We start from the raw sequence: 19,834 nt of genomic DNA on the forward strand, positions 1-19,834 counted from the left end.
TCATTTCAATCATTCGATTTAAAGTTTATTGCTAGAAGCATATGATCTGATCGATTGCTTGTTAACAAAGCAGTTTCTGAGCAGGACAATGCGAGTGTCCAGAGATATTTGACACACATTCTGTAGGAATATTCATTTAAATGGTTTCCATGTACGACTGGAAAAATGCATAAAATGGCAGAAATTCCTGTAGCCAAAAAGTCCAGTGGTTTCAAACCATCTTAAAATCTCTGCCACTTTCACAACCAGATGAATCTGTTTCGGAGACAAACTCTCCTCGAATATGATGGTTTTAAGAATGTATTGCTTAAACGTCACTTATTCGGCAGAATCATTTCTGTTCCGCAGCCACTATCTGTGCTTTTTCCCAGCATTCATCCTCTTCAGAGCTTGTATCCAAGCAGGGAGATTTGAACGACGGGCTGGCAGCACTTGGTCTATTTCTACCTGAGCCGCCTCAAAGTCCGGCTCGAATAACGAGTCCTCATCCGCTTCCAAATCCTCCTCTTCATCCTCCTCTTCCACCGTATCGTCCATGATGTCCGGCGAGTCTATGGCGATCACGTGCTCGGAAAAATGAACCCGGCGGTTCTCCTCGACCCGTCTCTGCGTCACAGAATTGTGAAAAAACAATAACAAAAATCAATGTCAAATTTACAAAAATGTGTCAGACATGTTATGGTCGAAAACAGAGCTTTGTAATTTTCTGAAATGTCTCTAATTATCACTTTTAGTTAAAGTGAGTTTATTGTTTTGCTTTTTCTGTATTTTCTAGAATCAAGAACAATATATTCTGCGTGCAATCCATATTGAATTTGACATGTATGCATGAAAAAATGCACTCAAATTGTGATTTAATCAGTTTTTTAGCTGCTAATTGATACTTAAGTGTACCTTACGCTTTAAAACATTACACCACAAGGAGGCGCTGTTATCCACAATCTCTCACCCGTTTCGTCATAGTCTCCATTGCGGATTCGGCTTCATGGGACGTGTTGTTTCTGAGCACACTCCGGGGAGGCGGACCAGACGGACTCAGTGATGTTGGAGGTAGAGAGACAGGAAGAGGCCTTTGCTGTTGTGAAGATGAGATGTTTCTCTGCTGTGACTCCACTGACTCTTCCATCATTTGGATGCTGGTGGAGGATGGTGAAGATATGGGCTCTGGATCATCATAAGACAGGGGAAAGTTGGTGAACAGAAACCACAGCAAGTGCCATTATTGATGAAGGCTAGAGGAGGAAATATTTTTATTACAGCGTAGATGAAGCATGAAAACTGGCAGCAATACAGACCAAGAATTAAAGGGTATTAACAGACTACCTTACTTGAAGGGCTATATCAATAAAAATTCAACACAAAATGAGACGTTAGCATATGATCAGAATATTTAGGAGGTATTATATGAAATTTAAATGGGACGTCTATGTATAATATCTTCGGTCAGTTGCTGCCTTTAGGATTCTCTACAGTCGATCATCTCGGCATCCTTCATTACATCTGTGCAGCCTCTCTCTGATTTTCCTCTTCCTCAGAACCTGGCAGGAAAACTCCCTGTCCAATACGTCCAACAATCCTCCAGTCTAATAGTTTTAAATAATTGACTCCAAGCTAAGCACCTTATCTTCTGTTTTTAGCCAAATTACAATCACAAGTACTGATAAAACTGATATTTTTTATATTAGTTAAAATATTGTTCCGAATATTTTAAATGGTCTGCCTTTCTCATTCTTCCAGTTAACCTGGTCCCTTATGTACAGCCATGAGTTGTCTTCTTCTTTTTCACAGAGGTTAACTATGCTTGAGCCTGTTTTCTAATTGATGCAACATTATGGTATCTGATTGCTAACCCAGCAGATGGATCAATGCCGTCTTTTCTGGTGTTTTTATTTTATTTTTAAGTCATTACAGATGTGACTTCAAATGTAGCTGAGTACAATCCAGGTTCAGGTTTTGTAAGCAACTTAAAAAGGTTCAAAGTACGGACAAATCATACATAATTACAGTAACGTGAGTAAATGTTAGCAGGTGCTTTACATCTCAGAGGCTCCCTGTGAGTACCTTACAAGTATGCAGTAAGAACACCTCATAATATCATTGTATTCCTCCAAGTACTCTTTTACATACCCTGTAGGTTTCCTGTATGTCCCTTGTTGGCACCCATAAGAATGCTGTTGATACACAATATGTATCTTAATAGGTAGGATTCTTTTTCTTATATGATTAAACCTAGTTTGGATTTAATGGTGTGCCTTCTTCCTGACAAATAAAGTCCAGGTAGTTAAAGTTAATACCTTCCCCCTGCCTCTGATTTGTTGTTTTTTACTGGGAGTAGCGTATTTCTGAAGATAGCAGGGAGGAGGCAGAGGAACAGGATTTTTTTCATATTATCTGTTTCATATTCTATTTTCACAACAGTGACAGTTTTAACAAATATGTAAGAAAAAACATATATTTTAAGAAAGTTATATACTGCAGCTTCAAACAGTGTGTAAGTATCTCAAAAGTAACTTTCAAATACCGATTAAGTCCCTTGCAGGTATCCAATAAGCATCACATATACCATGTAAGTTAAGGACCGAAATTCTGCATGTATCTATACAAAATGTGTTACAACCCCCTGAACCATATTCAGTATTATGTTTACTGAATAATAAAACATGGATTGTGTGTTTTCATGTTGTTTCTGCATACCTTCATCTGTCTTTCCTCCATCACTCATTTTCTCAGTGTGAAATCTCTCGTCAGCCGGCTGATGTTGCCTCTTTCTGCTCATCTGGATTCTGTTTCTTGCTATTGAATGGTAAGGATTACCTGATGGCTGAAACCGAGAAGAAATTATACTTTTAATGCTGGAAGTATGGAAAAACAAAATTTTTTTTTTACATGTTGTGCTTTCAGAAAGAAATGAACATCTGACCTCTGCAAACGCCGACAACCTGAGCTGGAGTTTGGACAGCATTTCCGATCGGCTTTGTCCGTCTTCCATTGGCTCCGACTGGTCAGCCTGCTGCTTTAATGCTGAAGTGTCCATGTTTACAGGTGGAAAAACAGGGGCTGACTGTGGCATGCTGAAGACTGGACCAGGTGAGTACTCTGTACTCCTGAAGCTCCACTGGTTGTTCCTGATTCCAACCTGATTCAAAGTTCCCAGTGACTGATTGAGACTGTGAGGTTGTGACTGAATATGGGGTTGGCTTGATGTCTCCTCTGATGGTCTCTCAATTACTGAGGATGTGGAGAGGTTTGGGTTTAAAAACTTAGCCCACACCTGACCCTGGGTGATCTCGTCCAGAAGGCTGAATGACCCCAGGCCGAAGTCAAAGTCACTACTACGCCTGGTGGAAGAGAAAGTTTAAGCTCAGTTTGGCTACACGGAAGCAAAACATTAAAATCGTATAATCCAGAACATTTCAAACCATTAGTGTGTAGTTCGTTGTCCTGATTAAAGTATATATAAATTATATTAGATATCAGATTTATTTTGTCTCAGAACAAATGCAAAAGTATGAAATCAAATCCAGCAAAGATTATGCAAAACGAAAGGCAGAGCAAATATTTGTTAGAGCTGCATTTTTAAAAAATCACTCAGAAGTATTTACAGCACTTCTTTCCTTTATGAAACGATAAGAAAACATAAAAAACAAATATATGGACAAATTGTGCCATAGATTCAGCCAATCAAAACCCTCTTTAAAATTTATTTACCTTTTTTTGTGTGTGGGTTTTTTTTTGTTTTTTTTTACATTTTTCATTTATTTTAGTACTGATAATGTGTTTTTGAAAATGTATTATCACAGTATGTATATTTAATTTTTAGATTTACCTCAAAGTTGATGCTTTGAGCATTTTTTCAGCTTTTTTTCTGTTTTATGTAAACCATGGTGTTAGTTTTAAATACCTTTGCAACACAAGTCATGCATGGGATAAATGAGGAGAAATATTGCATGTATGATGTTTTTGTTTTAAACCTTCATGCAATGTTTTAAACGTTTTGTATTGTTTTAATCTAAATAAAAATTATAGTTGATTGTCACTGAAAAAGATATGGTTTTTTTAACATTGAATTTCAGTTCCATTTTTCCACATTTTGTTCTGCTGTAATTCAGTGTGTATTTATTTTTGATGATAAAATCAAAAATATAATTTTATTTCCCTCTTCCTTATCAGCCACTGCTTCCTTGAATAGTCTGTTTTAGAAGAATCACAACGCACATCGTCAGAAAGCGTGTTTGGAGAAATCTGTTGACAGGTCTTGTCAGTGACAGGAGTGTTCTTGGCACATTAGATGTGAAAATGTCAGGTAAAGTAGTCACAAGGCTTTTACTGGAAAGATCCCAAATGCTTTTCATAACTCTGATGAGGTTCTAAGGGACAAATGCAAATAAATAAAATCCAACTCTTGATACTTTTAGGATATCAGACATAATTTGGACATTATTAAGAGTGAGTCTGTTTGGTGATTACCTGATGTTGCTCGCAGTAGTGTTGTCTTCTGTTTGTGCAGGATGTAATTTGCTGGAATCAGTGCAGTCCAAAGGAGAGAAGGTTGCATCTGGATCATTATTTGGTTTGTTGCCTGGTGTATCTGGCATTATTACCTGGTTAGAGATGGAAATGTGATTAAAAATAAAAACAATAATATTTTATTTACAATAATCTCTAGCAGAATATTAATAATAAAAGAACACCGCTCACTTGCGTTTCTTGTCCAGGAAGTCCGTCTTCTTTTCCCTTTTTCCCAGCATTCCCATGTCTGTCCTTAAATTTCTCCTTGAGCTTCTGCGTCCATCTTCTCGTTTTATTCTCAGTTGATCGTTTTCTCCTCATGTTTGTTGCTACTTGGCTGTTTGAAAAGACCTGCACGTCGTTGTTTTGTTGCAAGCTGCCGAATCCTCCGTTTCCAACATGGGATCCTGTATTTCCCCCACCAGCCAAGCCGGCGTCTGTGCTGTTCACGGACCACACTGGGACGTGGTTCTGGTTTTCCATCATGTTCAAAACAGCGCCGGTATTAGCAGGGACGTCTTCTCTCATCGGGGTGCTGCCAATGCTCTCCCTCTCTGTATCCGTCCTCTTAAAGAAAGTGAGTTTAACCTCCTTTTGAGGTTTAGCAGGAAACAGCGGCCTTGTACTGGTTGGGGAGAACCCAGGCCCTGGAGCCTGCCCCAGCTCCCACCTCTTGCCCGAGTCTCCATTGGGGCTGACTTTCTGCGAAGGGAAGAGAGTTGGACTCCTGCTCCCTTCCAAAGCAGAACTTGCTTGGTGTTTTTCATCCCTCGGGAAGCCAGAAGTACTGTTCGGGGCTGAGATTGGGAACTCCTTTGAAGGGTTCCCGTTAAAACCAAGCACATTCACAGGACTGCTGGGAACTCCCTGGAGGCTGGCAGCTCCTCTCTCACCATTTTGCCCCAGAGCCGGAGGTGCAGACGAGGATACAGGTGTTTGAAAAAGCGTCTGGCCCTCTCTTCCTGACTGAAGCTGCAGTCTCTGCAGCATAGACTGCAACACGGCATGGGTGTCTGATGAATGAGGTGACTGAGACATCTAGGAACAAATCGTCGGTGTGTCAGATCCTGGTTTCACTGAAACACATGTGAACAATGCAGCACATCCAGCGAAAGAGGGATAGCTTCTACTCACTGCTGCGTTTCGTTGAGGCTGGATACCAAGACAGAAAAATGTACCTGCGCTGTGATCATTTCTCTCCTTTAATCCAGCTTTGGCTGAAAAGACTCCGGCGAGGGTCGGCTTGCTCTTGCCAAGTTTTCTGATCTCTTTTCATTGTGCGAACAGTTCCTCACCACGAAATCAAACCGAGGCCCACGTTTTACCACTTATCTTCCTGCTGCCTCTTCTCAGATACGCCTGTCGCTTTACATCCACTCATTCAACAGTCCTCGAATTGTACAACAAAAGTCCTTCTCTCAAGAAAAAAACAAGCTCTTTACATAGCTCCTCGTGCTTCTTGTAAAAGTGTCTCTCTTTCTCTAAATGTCCACAGCCTGTTCTAGTAATACCTCTTCTGCAGCAGCTGCTTATATCACCTCTGATGGGAGGAGAGTCAGTTCACGGCAGCGTTCCTCACATCTTACGCACTGAAGAAGACAAACAAGACAAACCAGAGAGGTGAGATAATTCCACTTTGACAGTGACTCTCCCTCTGTGTGTCACTCTGCTTGAGTTTTACGTCGCCCTTCCTTCCTATTTCTTGGTGAGTACAGCACATGAACACACACCCTCTTTCTTCCCACAGTGACCCTCCATTGGTAATTATAGGGTGGTTGTTTTTTTTTTTTAGAGTGGTAGCTATTTTTACAGCTAGCTTCTTTAGATCGAGAGAAAACTATGTAATATATTTAGCAACCCATTTTGTGTCAACGGTTCTTCAGGAGTGATTTTAGACCTACAGTGCTTTGTGATAGTATTGATCTCTCTTAATCCTTTCTAGGAACTGTCACAAACACCAACTTACACATAATAAGTTAGAGTTCTAGACAAAGTTGCTCTATCATGATTGCACAATTGTGAAGTGGAGGGAAAGTGATGCAGAGTTTTACATTTATTTTACTGTATCCAGCTTCCTTTTACATTGGTCCTTTCTAAATAAAAACATCATTTCTGGATTTTCTCATTTTTGCAAATTACATGTCAACTCTGTGTACATACATCTGTCGGCATGTTCGTCCATCTGAAGGCAACAATAATCAGAGGAGGCCAAGACCCCCGCGGTAACTCTGAAGGAGCTGCAGGGATTCACAGTTCAACCAAGAGAATCTATTGACAGCAAAAAAGGTATTTATTACGCATCCAGGAACTGGCCTTTATGAAAATGAAGGACAGGCTAGAATTTCAACCTTTTTGATGAGCAGAAAGTCCAATTTGCAACACAGCAGGTATAAGGAAGAAGGTGTTCAGGTGAGATGAAACCAAAAACTAACTTTCTGCCTCACTTGCAAGTACTATTCGGAAGTGAACGCTGCAAGCCACCTTGAACGCATCATACCAAAGATAAAACATAGTGGTGTCAGCATTATGCTGTGAAGAGACTTTTTTAGTAGCATAGCATAGTGTAGCATAGCAACTTTATTTATAAAGCACTTTAAAACAACCACAGCTGATACAAAGTGCTGTACATTAAAACACAACATAACAATAAAAGAATAAAAACTTACAATTTAAAAACAAACAAACAAACATACAATTTATAACTAGATCCTGCTGGAGCTGAAAGCCAAGTAAAATAGATGGGTTTTAAGACAAGCTTCAAAAGTGAACAGTGAAGGGGCCTCTCTAACCTGCAAAGGCAAGTCATTCCATAACTTAGGACCCATGACAGAGAAAGCCCTGTCCCCTCTGAGCTTCCTCCTGGATCTTGGTACCTCCAAGAGCAGCTGATCTGCTGACCTGAGAGACCGATAGGGTACGTAGGGGTGAAGAAGCTCAGTCGCCTTAAATGATAAAAGCTGGACTTAACCACGGCTCTGATTTGGCTGTCCAATTTAAAATCACTGTCCACCTTAAAACCAAGATCTGTAATAACAGGTTTAAAATATACCTCCAAAGGTCCCAGGTCAACAGAGGAGGACTCACAGGAGCCACCCGGTCCAAACACAATCACCTCTGTTTTCTTTTCATTAAAGTTTAAAAAGTTCAAGGCCAACCAAGCTTTAATATCACCTAGACATGCCAGGAGATGTTTGATAGAATGGACATCCTTCTGTTTCAGGGCCAAATAAATCTGACAATCATCAGCACAGCAATGAAATGAAATCCCATGTTTCCTGAGGATAGAACCCAGAGGCAGTAAATAAAGAGAGAAAAGCAGTGGGCCCAGAATTGAGCCTTGTGGGACACCATAAGGCATAGAAGCAGCAGATGATTCAGAGTCACTAATTTTCACTGAAATTGTTCTGTCCTCCAGGTAAGACCTGAACCATTTAAGAACAGTCCCACCAATATACCTACAACGTTGTGTTATCGCGATATTAAAATGTCATGGTCTACTGTATCAAAGGCAGCAGTTAGGTCAAGTAAAATCAGAACAACATGGTTACCAGAATCACATGCAAGAAGGATGTCATTAAAAACTCTTATTAAAGCAGATTCTGTGCTATGAAGAGTTTTAAAACCTGACTGGAAAACCTCCAGAATGCCATTGTCATCTAAAAACTGTTTCAGCTGACAGTACACAATTTTTTCTAAAACCTTAGAAAGAAAAGGCAGCTTCGAAATAGTAGGGTCATAAAAGGATGGTCAGAGTTTATGAAGACAGATGATTCTAACCCTAAACATACAGCCAATGGGATGGCTTAGATAAAAGTATATTTATTAGTTAAAATGGCCTAGTCAAAGTCCAGCGCAAAATCCATTTGAGAATCTGGGCCAAGACGTCTGGGGCACTCTCCCTCCAGTCTGAGTTTGAGTTAGTTTGCGGAGAAGAATGCTGGTTTTACAAACTATTGATTTAGTGTGACTCAAAAAAAGTCATACTTTTCAGATTTTTATTTGCCATGTTGTAGACCAAGCATTATTTACCTTTCACTTCACGATAAGCGCAATATTTTTGTTGCTTTGTCATGTAGTACCTCAGTAACGTAAACTGACGTTTGTGGTTGTAGTTTGAGAAACTATAATTAAAATGTGGCAAACCTTTTGTAAAGGACTATAATACCAGTATTATAATGTTATCCTAAAGACTTCTAGTTACATGTGATGTCATAATTAAAGTCTAATCCATCACAATGAGCACCAGATGAAAATGATAAAATCAGCATTAGAGTTGATAGTGTTTACATGAAAGTGTTGTTGTTTCTCTGGTAGTCTCCTGAGAATAGGAATCTAGTCAAACAGCTAGTGAGGTTCAATGCAGCACAAACATCTGGGCAATTCTACAGAAATCCAGACTTATTAAAGGCAAAATAAAAAGTGAAATAAGGATAGAGGTTTTATGAGTCAAGATAAAGGCATACTTTTATTAAAATCACCATAGTACTTTAAAAGTGACCACATTTAAAACATACTTTTAATGAACCTCATTTCAGTTACAATTTTATTTTTCTTTCTTACACCAGGAAAAGGGAAAAGAAAGCAGCTTACTCGAGAATTCTGCTTTATTATTTTGCATTGCATGTAAGCAAAACAATGTGAGAGAAATAAACATCTGCAGGAGGCAGTGAGCAGATTACAAATCAATGATATGCCCTTTGACGTATTGTACTATTTACCAGCCAACTGTTGAATTGTAAAATATTTTAACATAAAACTGTTTTATCTGACAGAGCTAAACTATCTGTTTTAGTGAAATATGAGCGTACACTATATTGCCAAGTTTTGTCAAAGTTTGTTAAATGCTCGTGAATTTAGGTAAGATGTGCAAAAGCGGGGTGAAATCTAAGATATGCAAAGCTGTGGGCCTGAGGGAGCAAGGTTGGGACACATTTAAAGCTGAAAGTTTCTGCTAGCAACATCAGTGTAATGAAACTAACTGCATTTAAAAAAAGGGGCAACATCTGTTAGGTTTGAAAGTTTTCAGGTGTCACACAAGACTAACTAGGACCATACCATGTGATTATAAATTACATCAGAGACACAGTGATGGGTAGAGCAAAAATGAGACATATGCAGAAAAGCATTCATTTATGTTTTGACAAATATCTTAAATAAAACTTTGGTGACTAGTTGAAACCGATTTTTCTGTCTGAATTCATCTTCATAAAAATGCTATTCAGATTGGGTTAGAATGCCCCCTTTCATGACTGTTTAAAAACTGTAATATTTCATTGTATCCACACACTTATATCAAAAATGTACTTTATTTAAAAGGCTGGAAGAAGTGAACGAGCCGAAAGAGTCGATTCCGAGCAAAACCCACAGAAAAGTGAATGCGCATGCGCTTGATTCCTTCTTTTCTGATAGGTCTACAGTGAGGAAGTGGGTTATGGCGGCGTAAACAAGGCAATGGTCGGTTATTCAATGAAGCAGTCATCGCATATAAGCTTTTACAAACACGACCACAGCTATAATAAGTATGTTTTCCGTTGGAGTATTTATTTTGTGGGCGGACGCTATTAAAACCCAACAAACTGGCTCTACAGCTGTTTGGTAGCTTTGGAAAACTTTTAGGAAGGTTTGCTCATCTTAACTGATATCTTTGTAAAAATGCAATGTGTCGTAACGGGAGGAAACGTGAAAGGTACTGACTATTTCCTGCTGTTCCGTCGTTCTCTAGCTTGATCATACGCAATATACGCTAGTAATGACTTAATTACTGATTGTGTGTGTGTGTGTGTGTATGGTACCGACCAGTGCTGGGCAAAGCCATCCACTCTCTGTCCAGGATCGGAGACGAGCTGTATGTGGAGCCTCAGGAAGACGGGGTGAGCTGCACTGCTGCTGCTGTCAGACACAGCGACACTTCCTTCAGCCATGCATGCAGTTTGGTTTCTTCCTGTTAGTGCAAACCTTGCGTCAGTGAACAGTGTTGAGTTTGTTGTATTTCTCTCTCTCTCTCTGTGTGTGTGTGTGTGTCTCTCTCACTTGTAGCTAGCCCTGCGGTCTGTGAACTCCTCTCGATCGGCATATGCTTGCTTCCTGTTCGCACCGCTCTTCTTCAGCAGGTGCAGGTTTTATTCTCCTGTCTTTCGGATTAGACCAGTGAGCATCACATTTATGCAGAGACTATAACTGCATCGTTCCGCGTTTCTGTGCAGGTATTCCATTCCCACCGGGCTCAACTTCCGCTGCAAGATGGCAATAAAGGTGTGAGAGCATAAATGCACAATTTAAAATCTGAAATTTGCCCCTTTGTCAGTGGTTTTATAACTTTGCGGAATGTACAACCATAAAGTCCATCAGAAACTGTTTCATCATCATCTGCAGTTTTCCCTACATCAGACATAACGAATAAGTTCCTACAAGAGTTTCCTTATGTACAATGTACAATTTCATGTTGTTTTATCAGATGTACATTTATTTTAAAAGACTTGTTCGGATGTCCTAGTATCAAGGTATACAACATGCCAAATGTTTTAAAGCAGTTTTATTAGTTTACCTCATGACAAAACAAACTACTTTAAATAATAATACTCACCATAAAATATTGTATAAAGAGTCACACATTAGGCATGTTTACTCTACTTTCTAGTATTTTAGAGTCTTCTTGCACACTTTAAAGCAAGATTCTCATACTTTAACAACATCATGTCATTTATATCAAATGCAAATTGCAATTTGTTCTTCTTTTACATTGAAGTTGTTCCTCTTGCAAATTCTCTCATCTTCTAAATGTTGTGATGTTGTTTTGAGGACGTTTATTCACAGAAGATCTCGTAGCATAGATGTATCCCTCAAGGTGCTTAACAATGAAAACAAACTGGTCTTGCAGTAAATTCATCCCAAAATTCAAAGAACTCATAATTGTATGGACAGGTTTAAAAAAAAGTTATTTCAAACCTGTAAAAATGTAACGTCCTGACATTTCTGGGGTTAAAGTTTTCCTTAAAGTTCATGGCATAACTGGAGTTTTCTGCGGCTGTTTCAAGTCTCGAATAAGGCAGAAATTTCTCCTTTCCCCACCTGCTGCTGAGCGCTGCTGGCCAGCTGGCTGAAAGGAAGCTACTATGCTTATCATTAGTGTTGTTTGGAAATGGCCCGTTTATTGAAGAAACTTTTCAAATGTTTTTATTTATTTACTGGCAAGCAAAGAGTGACAGCAAAAATAGTTAAAAATTCTGCCTAATCTACATTTGAAAAGTAAAACAACATTTAGAGTGTATTTACCTTGGATACATTTTTTGAGTTAACCATAAATTGATATAATGTTATTCTTGGAGATATTGGAGTAGTAATTGTTTCTCTCTTTTTTTTAAATAAAACAAATTAGATGTCAATGTTATACATTTTTTGTTACAGATTTCTGTGCTACTATAAAACAGCAGTATTTTCATAAATAGGTTTCTGATGTGAGAATTACCAACCCATGCATAGATTGACGTCATCTCTTCACAATATCTGATTGCTAATTTTTATGACTGATCCCAGTTGAATAATTCTCAGTAAGAAGGAAATGGATGCGTCTGAACGTTTTCTTGCGTTGCTCATCTCTACATGCTGTTTTGTGTGCCACGTTGGTACCGGGAGGTTGTGGTTATCAGTGTGAAACCTCTGAGCTTCCTGCCCCAGATAGTTGCAGAAAACCTCTCCTAGTAAAACCGTTCATTTCACACACACACGCGTGTACGTAACATTATAGTAAGCCTGTAACATGCCAAAAGTGTTTTATTACCATGACTTAAAACAAGTATGAGATGGTTTCACTGCAGATAAAGTTACAGAAATTCCTGCATCTGTTATAGAGCTGTTGCTTTACTTTTTGTTTTGTTTTTTACTTTGCCAGAGCGTGCAGTCCGTCTTCAAATCTCTCGCAACTTTAGAGAAAACGGTGGAAAAATGTCACATCGGTCTCGATGAGCAGAAAGATCGCCTCACTTTCACGCTGCACTGCAAACATGGTAACACCACCCTGCTTCCCTTTCAGATTTACAGTGCTGTACACTGAGGGCTTCACAGGGGACATGTGTCATTCATTTTGAAGTATTCAGTACTAATTGCAGCACTGCACATTCATTACATTGCATTCCCTCGTGTGTTGTTTTGAGTTTTAAAGGTTTGTGTGTTTTGATGTTCTCTCCAGGCCTCCTGAAGACACATAACCTGTCTTACCAGGACAGCGAAAGCTTGGAAGCAGTGTTTGATAAAAACAGTTGTGCCAATGTGTTCAGAGCCCAACCCAGGTTTTCAAATATTCACTCTCATTTTGTTTTGCTTTCATTATGCCACTGTTAAATTTAAGCCCAATCTGCATTTTTGGTTTTCCTTTGTTCTCAGAGTGCTGGTGGACACGGTTGTGCACTTCCCTTCATCTCTGGAAGAAGTGACCGTGACAGTGAGTGACGAACGGATGTGGGTCAGAAATCATGTGGAGGATGAAGCAGGTGCAAAAAAAAATGATAGTTTTTTTCCCCTCTCCAGTCAGCAAATAACATGACAATTACGTCAGCTGATTAGTTCAGTTATTTTCACAGCAAACTACAAAGTGAACACTCCCTTTCAGTGCCTCATTTCCCCCTCTTGAGAAGGCGTGTTTCTCATTCGAGTCAGTCTGAAGGAACTAAAAGTTTAGAACATTTAACAAAAGATGCTTTATGTTGCCTTAAATGTTGCCAAAAACTTTAATGAAATGGATTCAAACCCAAAGATGCTCTTGCACATTAGTTACATAAAACAGAAGTAGAAGTTAGGTCTTCATTTCATGTCTTTTCTGTTTTGTTTCTCCCTCTCAGAGCGCTCGAAGGCTATGCTAACTGAGCTGTGCCTCGCTGCAGATGAGTTCGACCACTTTGCCGTGAAAGCTCACCACAGCATCACTTTTTGTCTAAAGGAATTTCGGGTGTGACAGATAAAAGAGAAACAGTGATCGCTTTGACAAAATGACTGGATTCCTTTTAGTCCAGAGTCTGAGATAAATCTTTATCTTCTCCCCTCCAGGGTTTGCTGTTGTTTGCGGAGTCCACTGGCCTCCCCGTGTCTATGTACTTTGATGAGCCAGGCAGGTGAGCGTGCTTATTTTCAGAGTGTTCACATATTGAGATAATTGTTCCACTTTTGGCCACTGATGTGCGTATTTTGTGTGTGTTTTGTGTCAGCCCTGTGGTGCTTTCAGTAACAGACAGCGTTCTGGAGGGGAATTTTGTGCTGGCGACGCTTTCGGATGATCATGATCTTCAAAAGAGCAACAGAGGGTAAAAAACCCCAAAAAAACAAGCAAACAGACATTATTGGTTATTATTCTGTAGAGAACGCCTATAAAAGCCTTGAAACACCAGTCAGCTGTCAGTAAAATACAAAAAATAAAAAAAAAACGCTGAACAAATGAAAATCGGATCAATGCTTTAACTTCCAGTCAATGTTTCCTGTCTGACTCATTTCAAAGACAGGCAGGAAATCCTGAGTATTTACTCCTTCATGCCACCTGGTGGATAATGTTAGTGTGATTCATATCAGCTGGAAGTCACTGTGCTTGAGACTTTTTTTTTTTTTTTTTTCTTGCGGCTGCTAGTTCTTTAGCGATAATCCACAACACTGACAGCTGTAGAGTTATTTCGTTTGGATCTGTCTGATATAATTGTGGGCTGCTGTGGTCAGTAGTTCAGTATGTCCCAGAATTAGAGCTCTCCATCTTTCTCAAGATGTCAGCAATGATGCGAGGTCAGCATTGGTTGCTGCCCCACCACTTGAGTCGGTTCATACGACCATTTTCAAACAATATCAGCTCAGACGCCTCATTCCAGCTGTCAAACATCGTGGTGAAGCGGTGATAATTTGGGTTGTTTTTTTTGTGACAAGACCTGCATCCCTTGCAAACCACCACGCTAACCACAAATTGCTCTGCATAGCAAAGCATTCTAGAGTCAAATGTAAGGTCATCTGCTGATAGAGAAGCTTGGCTAAAATTAGGCCATTTAAGCTGCTAAGCAATGTCTTTGTCAAATGTCCTCCATTTAGGAAACAGATAAAATCAGATGGTAACCAACTAGCTATTGCTGCTGTTTCCTTACAAGCTTCTAAATGAGGACCTGCACTTCGTTTCACATGCCCAACTTCTCAATGTTTGGCTTCATCTCTGTTTAATGACGGTACGGTGGGTTGTGTTTAATTAACTTAGTTGTAATTTCAGAACCTGTAAAAGACCAGATCATTTGTGAAATATTCTGACACATAAAACTCATTTGCCATCACTGAATCAATTATCTTAGCATAAAACAAGTACAGGCAACACAACGTTAACTACATGTGAGGAGTCACAGGATGTGTTAGCAAAGGTTTTCTGTAAGTCAGAGGAAGCATTAAATGTTCTGACATCAATTTGAGCGTGAGCTTATTTTGGATAGTTAAAGAGATTCGCCTGTATGAAAAGCTTGATTAAAATGTAAACATGTTAAGTTTCCATCACAGTTTGTTGCCTGCTGTTTATTTTAAGGTTGTTTGATTTTAGTCCAGATGTATCATCTATAACTTATTCTGGTAGTAAATGAGACGGAAGTGACAAAAATGGAGACACACGTATTGCTCCTTTGAGTCATTAATTATTAAAGTACATCAGGACATTTGGTTCTATTCACGTCTTCGCCTTTTGCGAAATATGAAAAAGCGTGTCGTTATTGCTGTGTTGCTTTAATTGTCTTTTAAATTGATGTTGTTAAAGGCCCATCTGGGGACACGCATCGCAAACTAACTAAGGCTACAGATGTTTGGCCTTTGATACTTAACATTTGTTCCCATTTAAATAAACAAGAAAGAAAGAAAGTTGACATAGATTCAACTCAGAAAGTGGATATGTTCTTTACGTTCTTCCTCATCCTCTCTGACTGTCTCCTCAGAGGCGACGCAGACCAGTCGCATCCTCCTGACGACTTCATGAATGACGACATGGATGCCTATCTGATTGCCATGGATACCAGTGCAGCACCAGGTCCCTCCACCGCAGACCCGCCCCCACTGTCATTAGCCACATCCAGAAAGCCCCCGGCACCTAATTATAGGACCAGGACGCACAGTGAGGAGGAGGAGGAAGATGATGATGATCCAGAGAAACCGCCAGATAAAAAGGTACAAGAGTTTCTCAGATAGTGAGATGCAACTTTCTAGGGTTTGACTTACTTATTTAATCACACGTATTGATGCATTAATATAGTTGAGCCCCGAATTTTTCTTACCCCTGCCAGATTTAGATTTAAAATAAATATTTGATTCCCTCTGACTGAGTCGAATTCATATCAACATTTTGAATGTAATAGGCAATCTGTGTAGGGAGTTAAAGATTAGGGTGATGGCAGGGAGGTCTTCCATTCTCTGCAAGTGGAAACATGTAAAAGCTGCTCAGCAGTTTTTAGAAGGGTTTGACAGCTGTAACCCCGATAAAGGCTTTTCAGTTACTGAGCTACAAGGGTATAAAATATTATTCAGTCTCCTGTTTTATGATTAAATATAAATAGAAACAGAAAATATGACACCCTTTGTCTATTGTCTTATTATCCATCAGGAGATAAGGGAAAAGTGTTTCTTTCAGCCAGCTGACCGGCTAGAAACGGCAACAGGTCAGGGAGGGGATACGCACCTACTGTATGGCACATCGGGAAATGCTAACATTTTCTGAAGCCCGTCGCTGCCCCATATCCAAGTAGTTATCTTGGATACATTTTTTTTTTTTAACGGCTTTCCGTGTTCTCCCACAGTTCCGCTCCCTGTTCTTCGGATCAGTCCTTCCTCCTTCGTCTCAGATGAACACGCAGCCGCTTCCGACTCAGGAAGTGCTGGCCAGCGACAGCGAGGATGAAGCTGAGGCAGAATGACGACCATAGATCTGACGGAGGCGAAACGTGGGAGCGCTGTTACACCACCACACCTGGATTACTTGAAACGGAAAAAAAACTGACGCTTTGGAGCCGACTTTTTGTTTTTACTGGACAGACGTCGCTGTGCTGTTTTTACTGAGGACTCTGATGTTCACGTTGAACTTAAAAACTGTGATGAAGTGACGCTACGCATGAAGCACTTCAGTTCGTTTTTACTTTGACTCTGTCTGGCTGACGGAGAAGCAGTTGCACCAAAGAAAAATAAATTTGCCTTTCATATCATATAAACAGTATTTATTATTTATGTACATCTGAAAAGGTTCAAGTATAAACCAAGGTTGAGCCCAAACAAGAAAGGGGAAACAATGTGACCTAAAATCAGATGATGTTTTTTTTTGTTAAAAGTAAGATTCAGCGTAAGAAACAGAATTTCTAGTGATCTGTGAACCAGTCTTTGCAGGATTAGCGATATCATCGCCAACTTTCTCCTTCTGACCTTGAAAACTTTTCCCCCTGGTCTGCGGTTTCTTCCTCTCCCTCTCTTGCTCCTTCTCCTTTTTCTTTTTCAGCTTCTCCTCCTCTTTCTCCTTCCTCTCCTGCTCCCTCCGCCTCCTCCTCCTCTCCCTGGAGCTCAGCTTCTCTTCCGCGTCCTCCTGGACCGCCGGCTCGTCCGCTGGCATCATGTCGCTGAAGTCCTGAATCAAGATTTTGGGAACCTGCATCTTGGGCTTCTTCTTCGGCTTGGCCTTTTTGGGCTGCTCTCCCTTGAGTTTGCGGAAGAGTCCAAAGCGCTTGGAGGCGTCGGGCTGCTGCTCCTGTCGCTCCCCCACATCATCTGTCACTTCGGGAACGGCTTGCTCTGATTTTGCTTCCTTAGGTTGTAATTCTGGTTGACTGGCGCTGAACTGGGATTGGTTAGTCTTCTCAGGACCGCTGAAGAGATCCTCTGAAAGCCTACGCGTGACCTTGGAGCCGCGCGAGCCGGAGGATTTCCTCAGACAGTAATCGGCAGAGGAGCGGCTGCTGCGGCGCGCAGAGGTTTGCTCCTGGCTGCCGTCGTCAAGTTCAGGAAGATCTTTTACGTCCTGATGAACTCTGTCTTGGATTTTTGTGTCGCTGTCAGTATTTGTTGATTCAGAAGAAATGGTGACATTATTCTCTCCTGCTTGGCTTTCTTGAACATTTTCCGTGCTTTCTGCTTTCTCCAAAGCGCCAGCTGCTGACTCTTCAGGTGTTTGCATATCAGAAGAGCTTGTTTGTTTTTGATCAGACTCACCTTCAGTCTCATCCTGTGTTAAAATCTCACCTTCTTCTGGAGGCGGTGCGCTCTCTGCAGCCTCCTCGTCTGGCTCATCGTGTATTTGTAACTCCTCTGAATTTCTGGGGTTACAAACACATTCCTGACTTTGTGCATGTACAGGCACAACCACCTCCCCTATTTCCTGTCCAGGGCCATCCGTTACTGCTTCAATTTCTGATTCAGCCACAGTCTTGGCATCACTCTCCTCCTCTTGAAGGGTGCTTTCAGGTGTAGATGGTGTCTGTGAATCTTCCTGCACGGCCACCTTTTCTGCCAGGACATCGGTTTCTGTCTCTGTGTGGGAGTGGTGGGTCTCTGTCTGTTCTGTTTCTACAAATGATTCAGTGCTGTGGCATCTACGCGTCTCTGTGATCACTTCTTGCTCCTGCTCCGTGTCGGTTTTAGGATCCAGGTCTCGGTGACATTCCGAGTCCAGGCTTGTCTCACTTCTTGTCTCTGTGACCTCAGTGATGGCGTCCAGCGGCAGCTGTTGTGGATTTTCAGTTCCTGTACCAGCCTCTGGTTTTGTGCCAGCTGGCTCCTCCCATGACTCTGTGTGAGACTCGGCGTTTGTGTTTTCTCTCTGAATCTCTGCGTGATTTTCCTCCATGGTGGTTATATTTTTGTTCTCTGCCTCTTCGTGCGTACCCGTCACCTCAGTCTGCGGCTCATTGCTTTGCTCTTCCAGAATGTGGGATTGACTCGTATTTTGCAGCTCTTCTGGATTCTCCGCCTCACTGCTTATTTCTGTATCCCCGCTCTCCTCATTGTTTTTGTTACTTTGCTCGTCAGTAACGTGGGATTGGCTCACAGTTTGCAGACCTTTTTGGTTCTCTGTCTCATTTATGTCTACAGTCTCACTCTCCTGACTTTGCTCCTCCAGTACTTGTGGTTGGTTTGTGTCACTCGGCTCCTCTTTCTGCTCATTTTCATTTGATTCTTCTGCAGCTTCGGGATTGTTTTCAACAGATTGAGACTCCTCTGTCTTTTCTAAAATAAATGTGCTTTCTCCAGCCTCTTTACTTTCCTCCTTTTCACATTGTCCTGCTTCCAAAGACTCAGTTTGTTCTTCTACTTTTTCCGTTTCTTCTTGGTTCTCTGTTGGCGGACTTTTGTTTTCTTCTGGTTTATTTTCTTCTGCTGGTTTAGTCTCTGTTTCTGTTTTCTGCCCATCTGAAACTACATCCTCCTCTTTGACGTCTTGGACGTTTTTCTTGAATTCTGCGTCACTCCAGTTTCTCCAGTCGTCCTTTGCTCCCATTGAAAGATGCCTCGAAACTTTGTTGCCGGCCTCCCACTCGCCAGGATTGCCTTTTCCTCCTTTCCTAAACCTCTTGTGAAGGAGAGCAGGTGAGAGCGAAAGAGTGGAGGCGGAGCGGGCGAGAGGAACAGACAGATTCCCCGTTTCTCTCTCTTTCTGCTCACGTTCTTCCTTCTGCTGTCGGGTTCTCGCCCACGCCATCCGATACCCATAGCAACGACCCCGCGGGTCGAACGTAGACGAGGGTTTGTCTTTCCTCCACCTTCCCAACTCCTTCTCCGTCCGCTTCTCCAAGTCTTTACCTGACAGTGGTACTGAACAAACCTGAATGAGGGGGGAGAGAAGGCAGCTGTGAATTGGGAAGAGTGACTCGTGATAACAGGACAGAAGAGCAGGAGGACAAAATGTGGTTTTATTGCAGTTAAATACCGAGTTTCAATTGAGTTTAAATCAGAATAGTATAAAAGTCCCATGGTTGTTGTTGTTGGGTTAATCTTTAGTGTGTCCCTGATTATGTAATTTATTGAAAAGACAACTTTTTATTACATAAAAGCGTGATCTGATACATTTTCATAATGGTTCTGCAGTAATGGTTTTCTGTAGTCCGAGGGGTGTTCAAGCTTTTTGTCACATGAGCCAAACTAGTGAAATCAAATGGACTCACAAACCAAAAAATTGTTTGTTTTTTTTCTTCTCAATAGTAAACTGAGCCAATTCTGAGCAAAAAACAGCATCTAAATCACTCTATTTGAAAACTCTTCCTCTATTTAGCCAATTTTAATAACTTAATGAATTCAGATTTGGATGCAGCCAAGTTTCAGCAAAAGTCACAAGATGTGGCTCTTACAGGAGAAAAGC

The 19,834-nt window shown here is 40.8% G+C and overlaps 3 protein-coding genes across 5 annotated transcripts in view; 1 reads left to right on the forward strand and 2 right to left on the reverse strand.

The window, feature by feature from the left end:
• LOC103471373 (uncharacterized) lies at positions 1–10,522 on the reverse strand. 2 transcript variants are annotated; one of them, XM_008420324.2, is made up of 8 exons: positions 10,306–10,522; positions 5,688–6,098; positions 4,699–5,547; positions 4,468–4,601; positions 2,921–3,338; positions 2,695–2,821; positions 950–1,164; positions 1–606 (listed from the first exon to the last, which is right to left on the reverse strand). In XM_008420324.2, exons 2-8 carry the CDS (start codon positions 5,700–5,702, stop codon positions 352–354), a joined length of 2,013 nt encoding a protein of 670 aa, XP_008418546.2. In that variant the 5' UTR covers positions 5,703–6,098; positions 10,306–10,522; the 3' UTR covers positions 1–351. The 2 variants fall into 2 exon arrangements, with proteins under 2 accessions (XP_008418546.2, XP_081467677.1); XM_081611551.1 differs by having other exon boundaries at positions 5,644–6,098; positions 10,306–10,521.
• On the forward strand, positions 9,905–16,703 carry rad9a (RAD9 checkpoint clamp component A). The gene is made up of 12 exons (XM_008420323.3): positions 9,905–10,195; positions 10,309–10,379; positions 10,546–10,619; positions 10,713–10,761; positions 12,398–12,512; positions 12,695–12,794; positions 12,889–12,995; positions 13,344–13,450; positions 13,549–13,613; positions 13,707–13,802; positions 15,441–15,669; positions 16,296–16,703. The coding sequence occupies exons 1-12, from the start codon at positions 10,162–10,164 to the stop codon at positions 16,410–16,412; spliced, it is 1,164 nt and encodes a 387-aa protein (XP_008418545.2). The 5' UTR covers positions 9,905–10,161; the 3' UTR covers positions 16,413–16,703.
• Positions 16,601–19,834, reverse strand: part of tbc1d10c (TBC1 domain family, member 10C) — a 9,673-nt gene continuing 6,439 nt past the window's right edge. For both annotated transcript variants that reach the window (XM_081611550.1, XM_008420321.3), the window contains exon 10: positions 16,601–19,300. In XM_081611550.1, the coding sequence (XP_081467676.1) occupies positions 16,814–19,300 (2,487 nt within the window). In that variant the 3' untranslated portion in view covers positions 16,601–16,813. The remainder of the gene's footprint in view (positions 19,301–19,834) is intronic.

This window comes from Poecilia reticulata, chromosome 10 (assembly GCF_904066995.2).
Source record: "Poecilia reticulata chromosome 10, P_reticulata-male-v2, whole genome shotgun sequence".
Classification (NCBI taxonomy): Eukaryota; Metazoa; Chordata; class Actinopteri; order Cyprinodontiformes; family Poeciliidae; genus Poecilia; species Poecilia reticulata.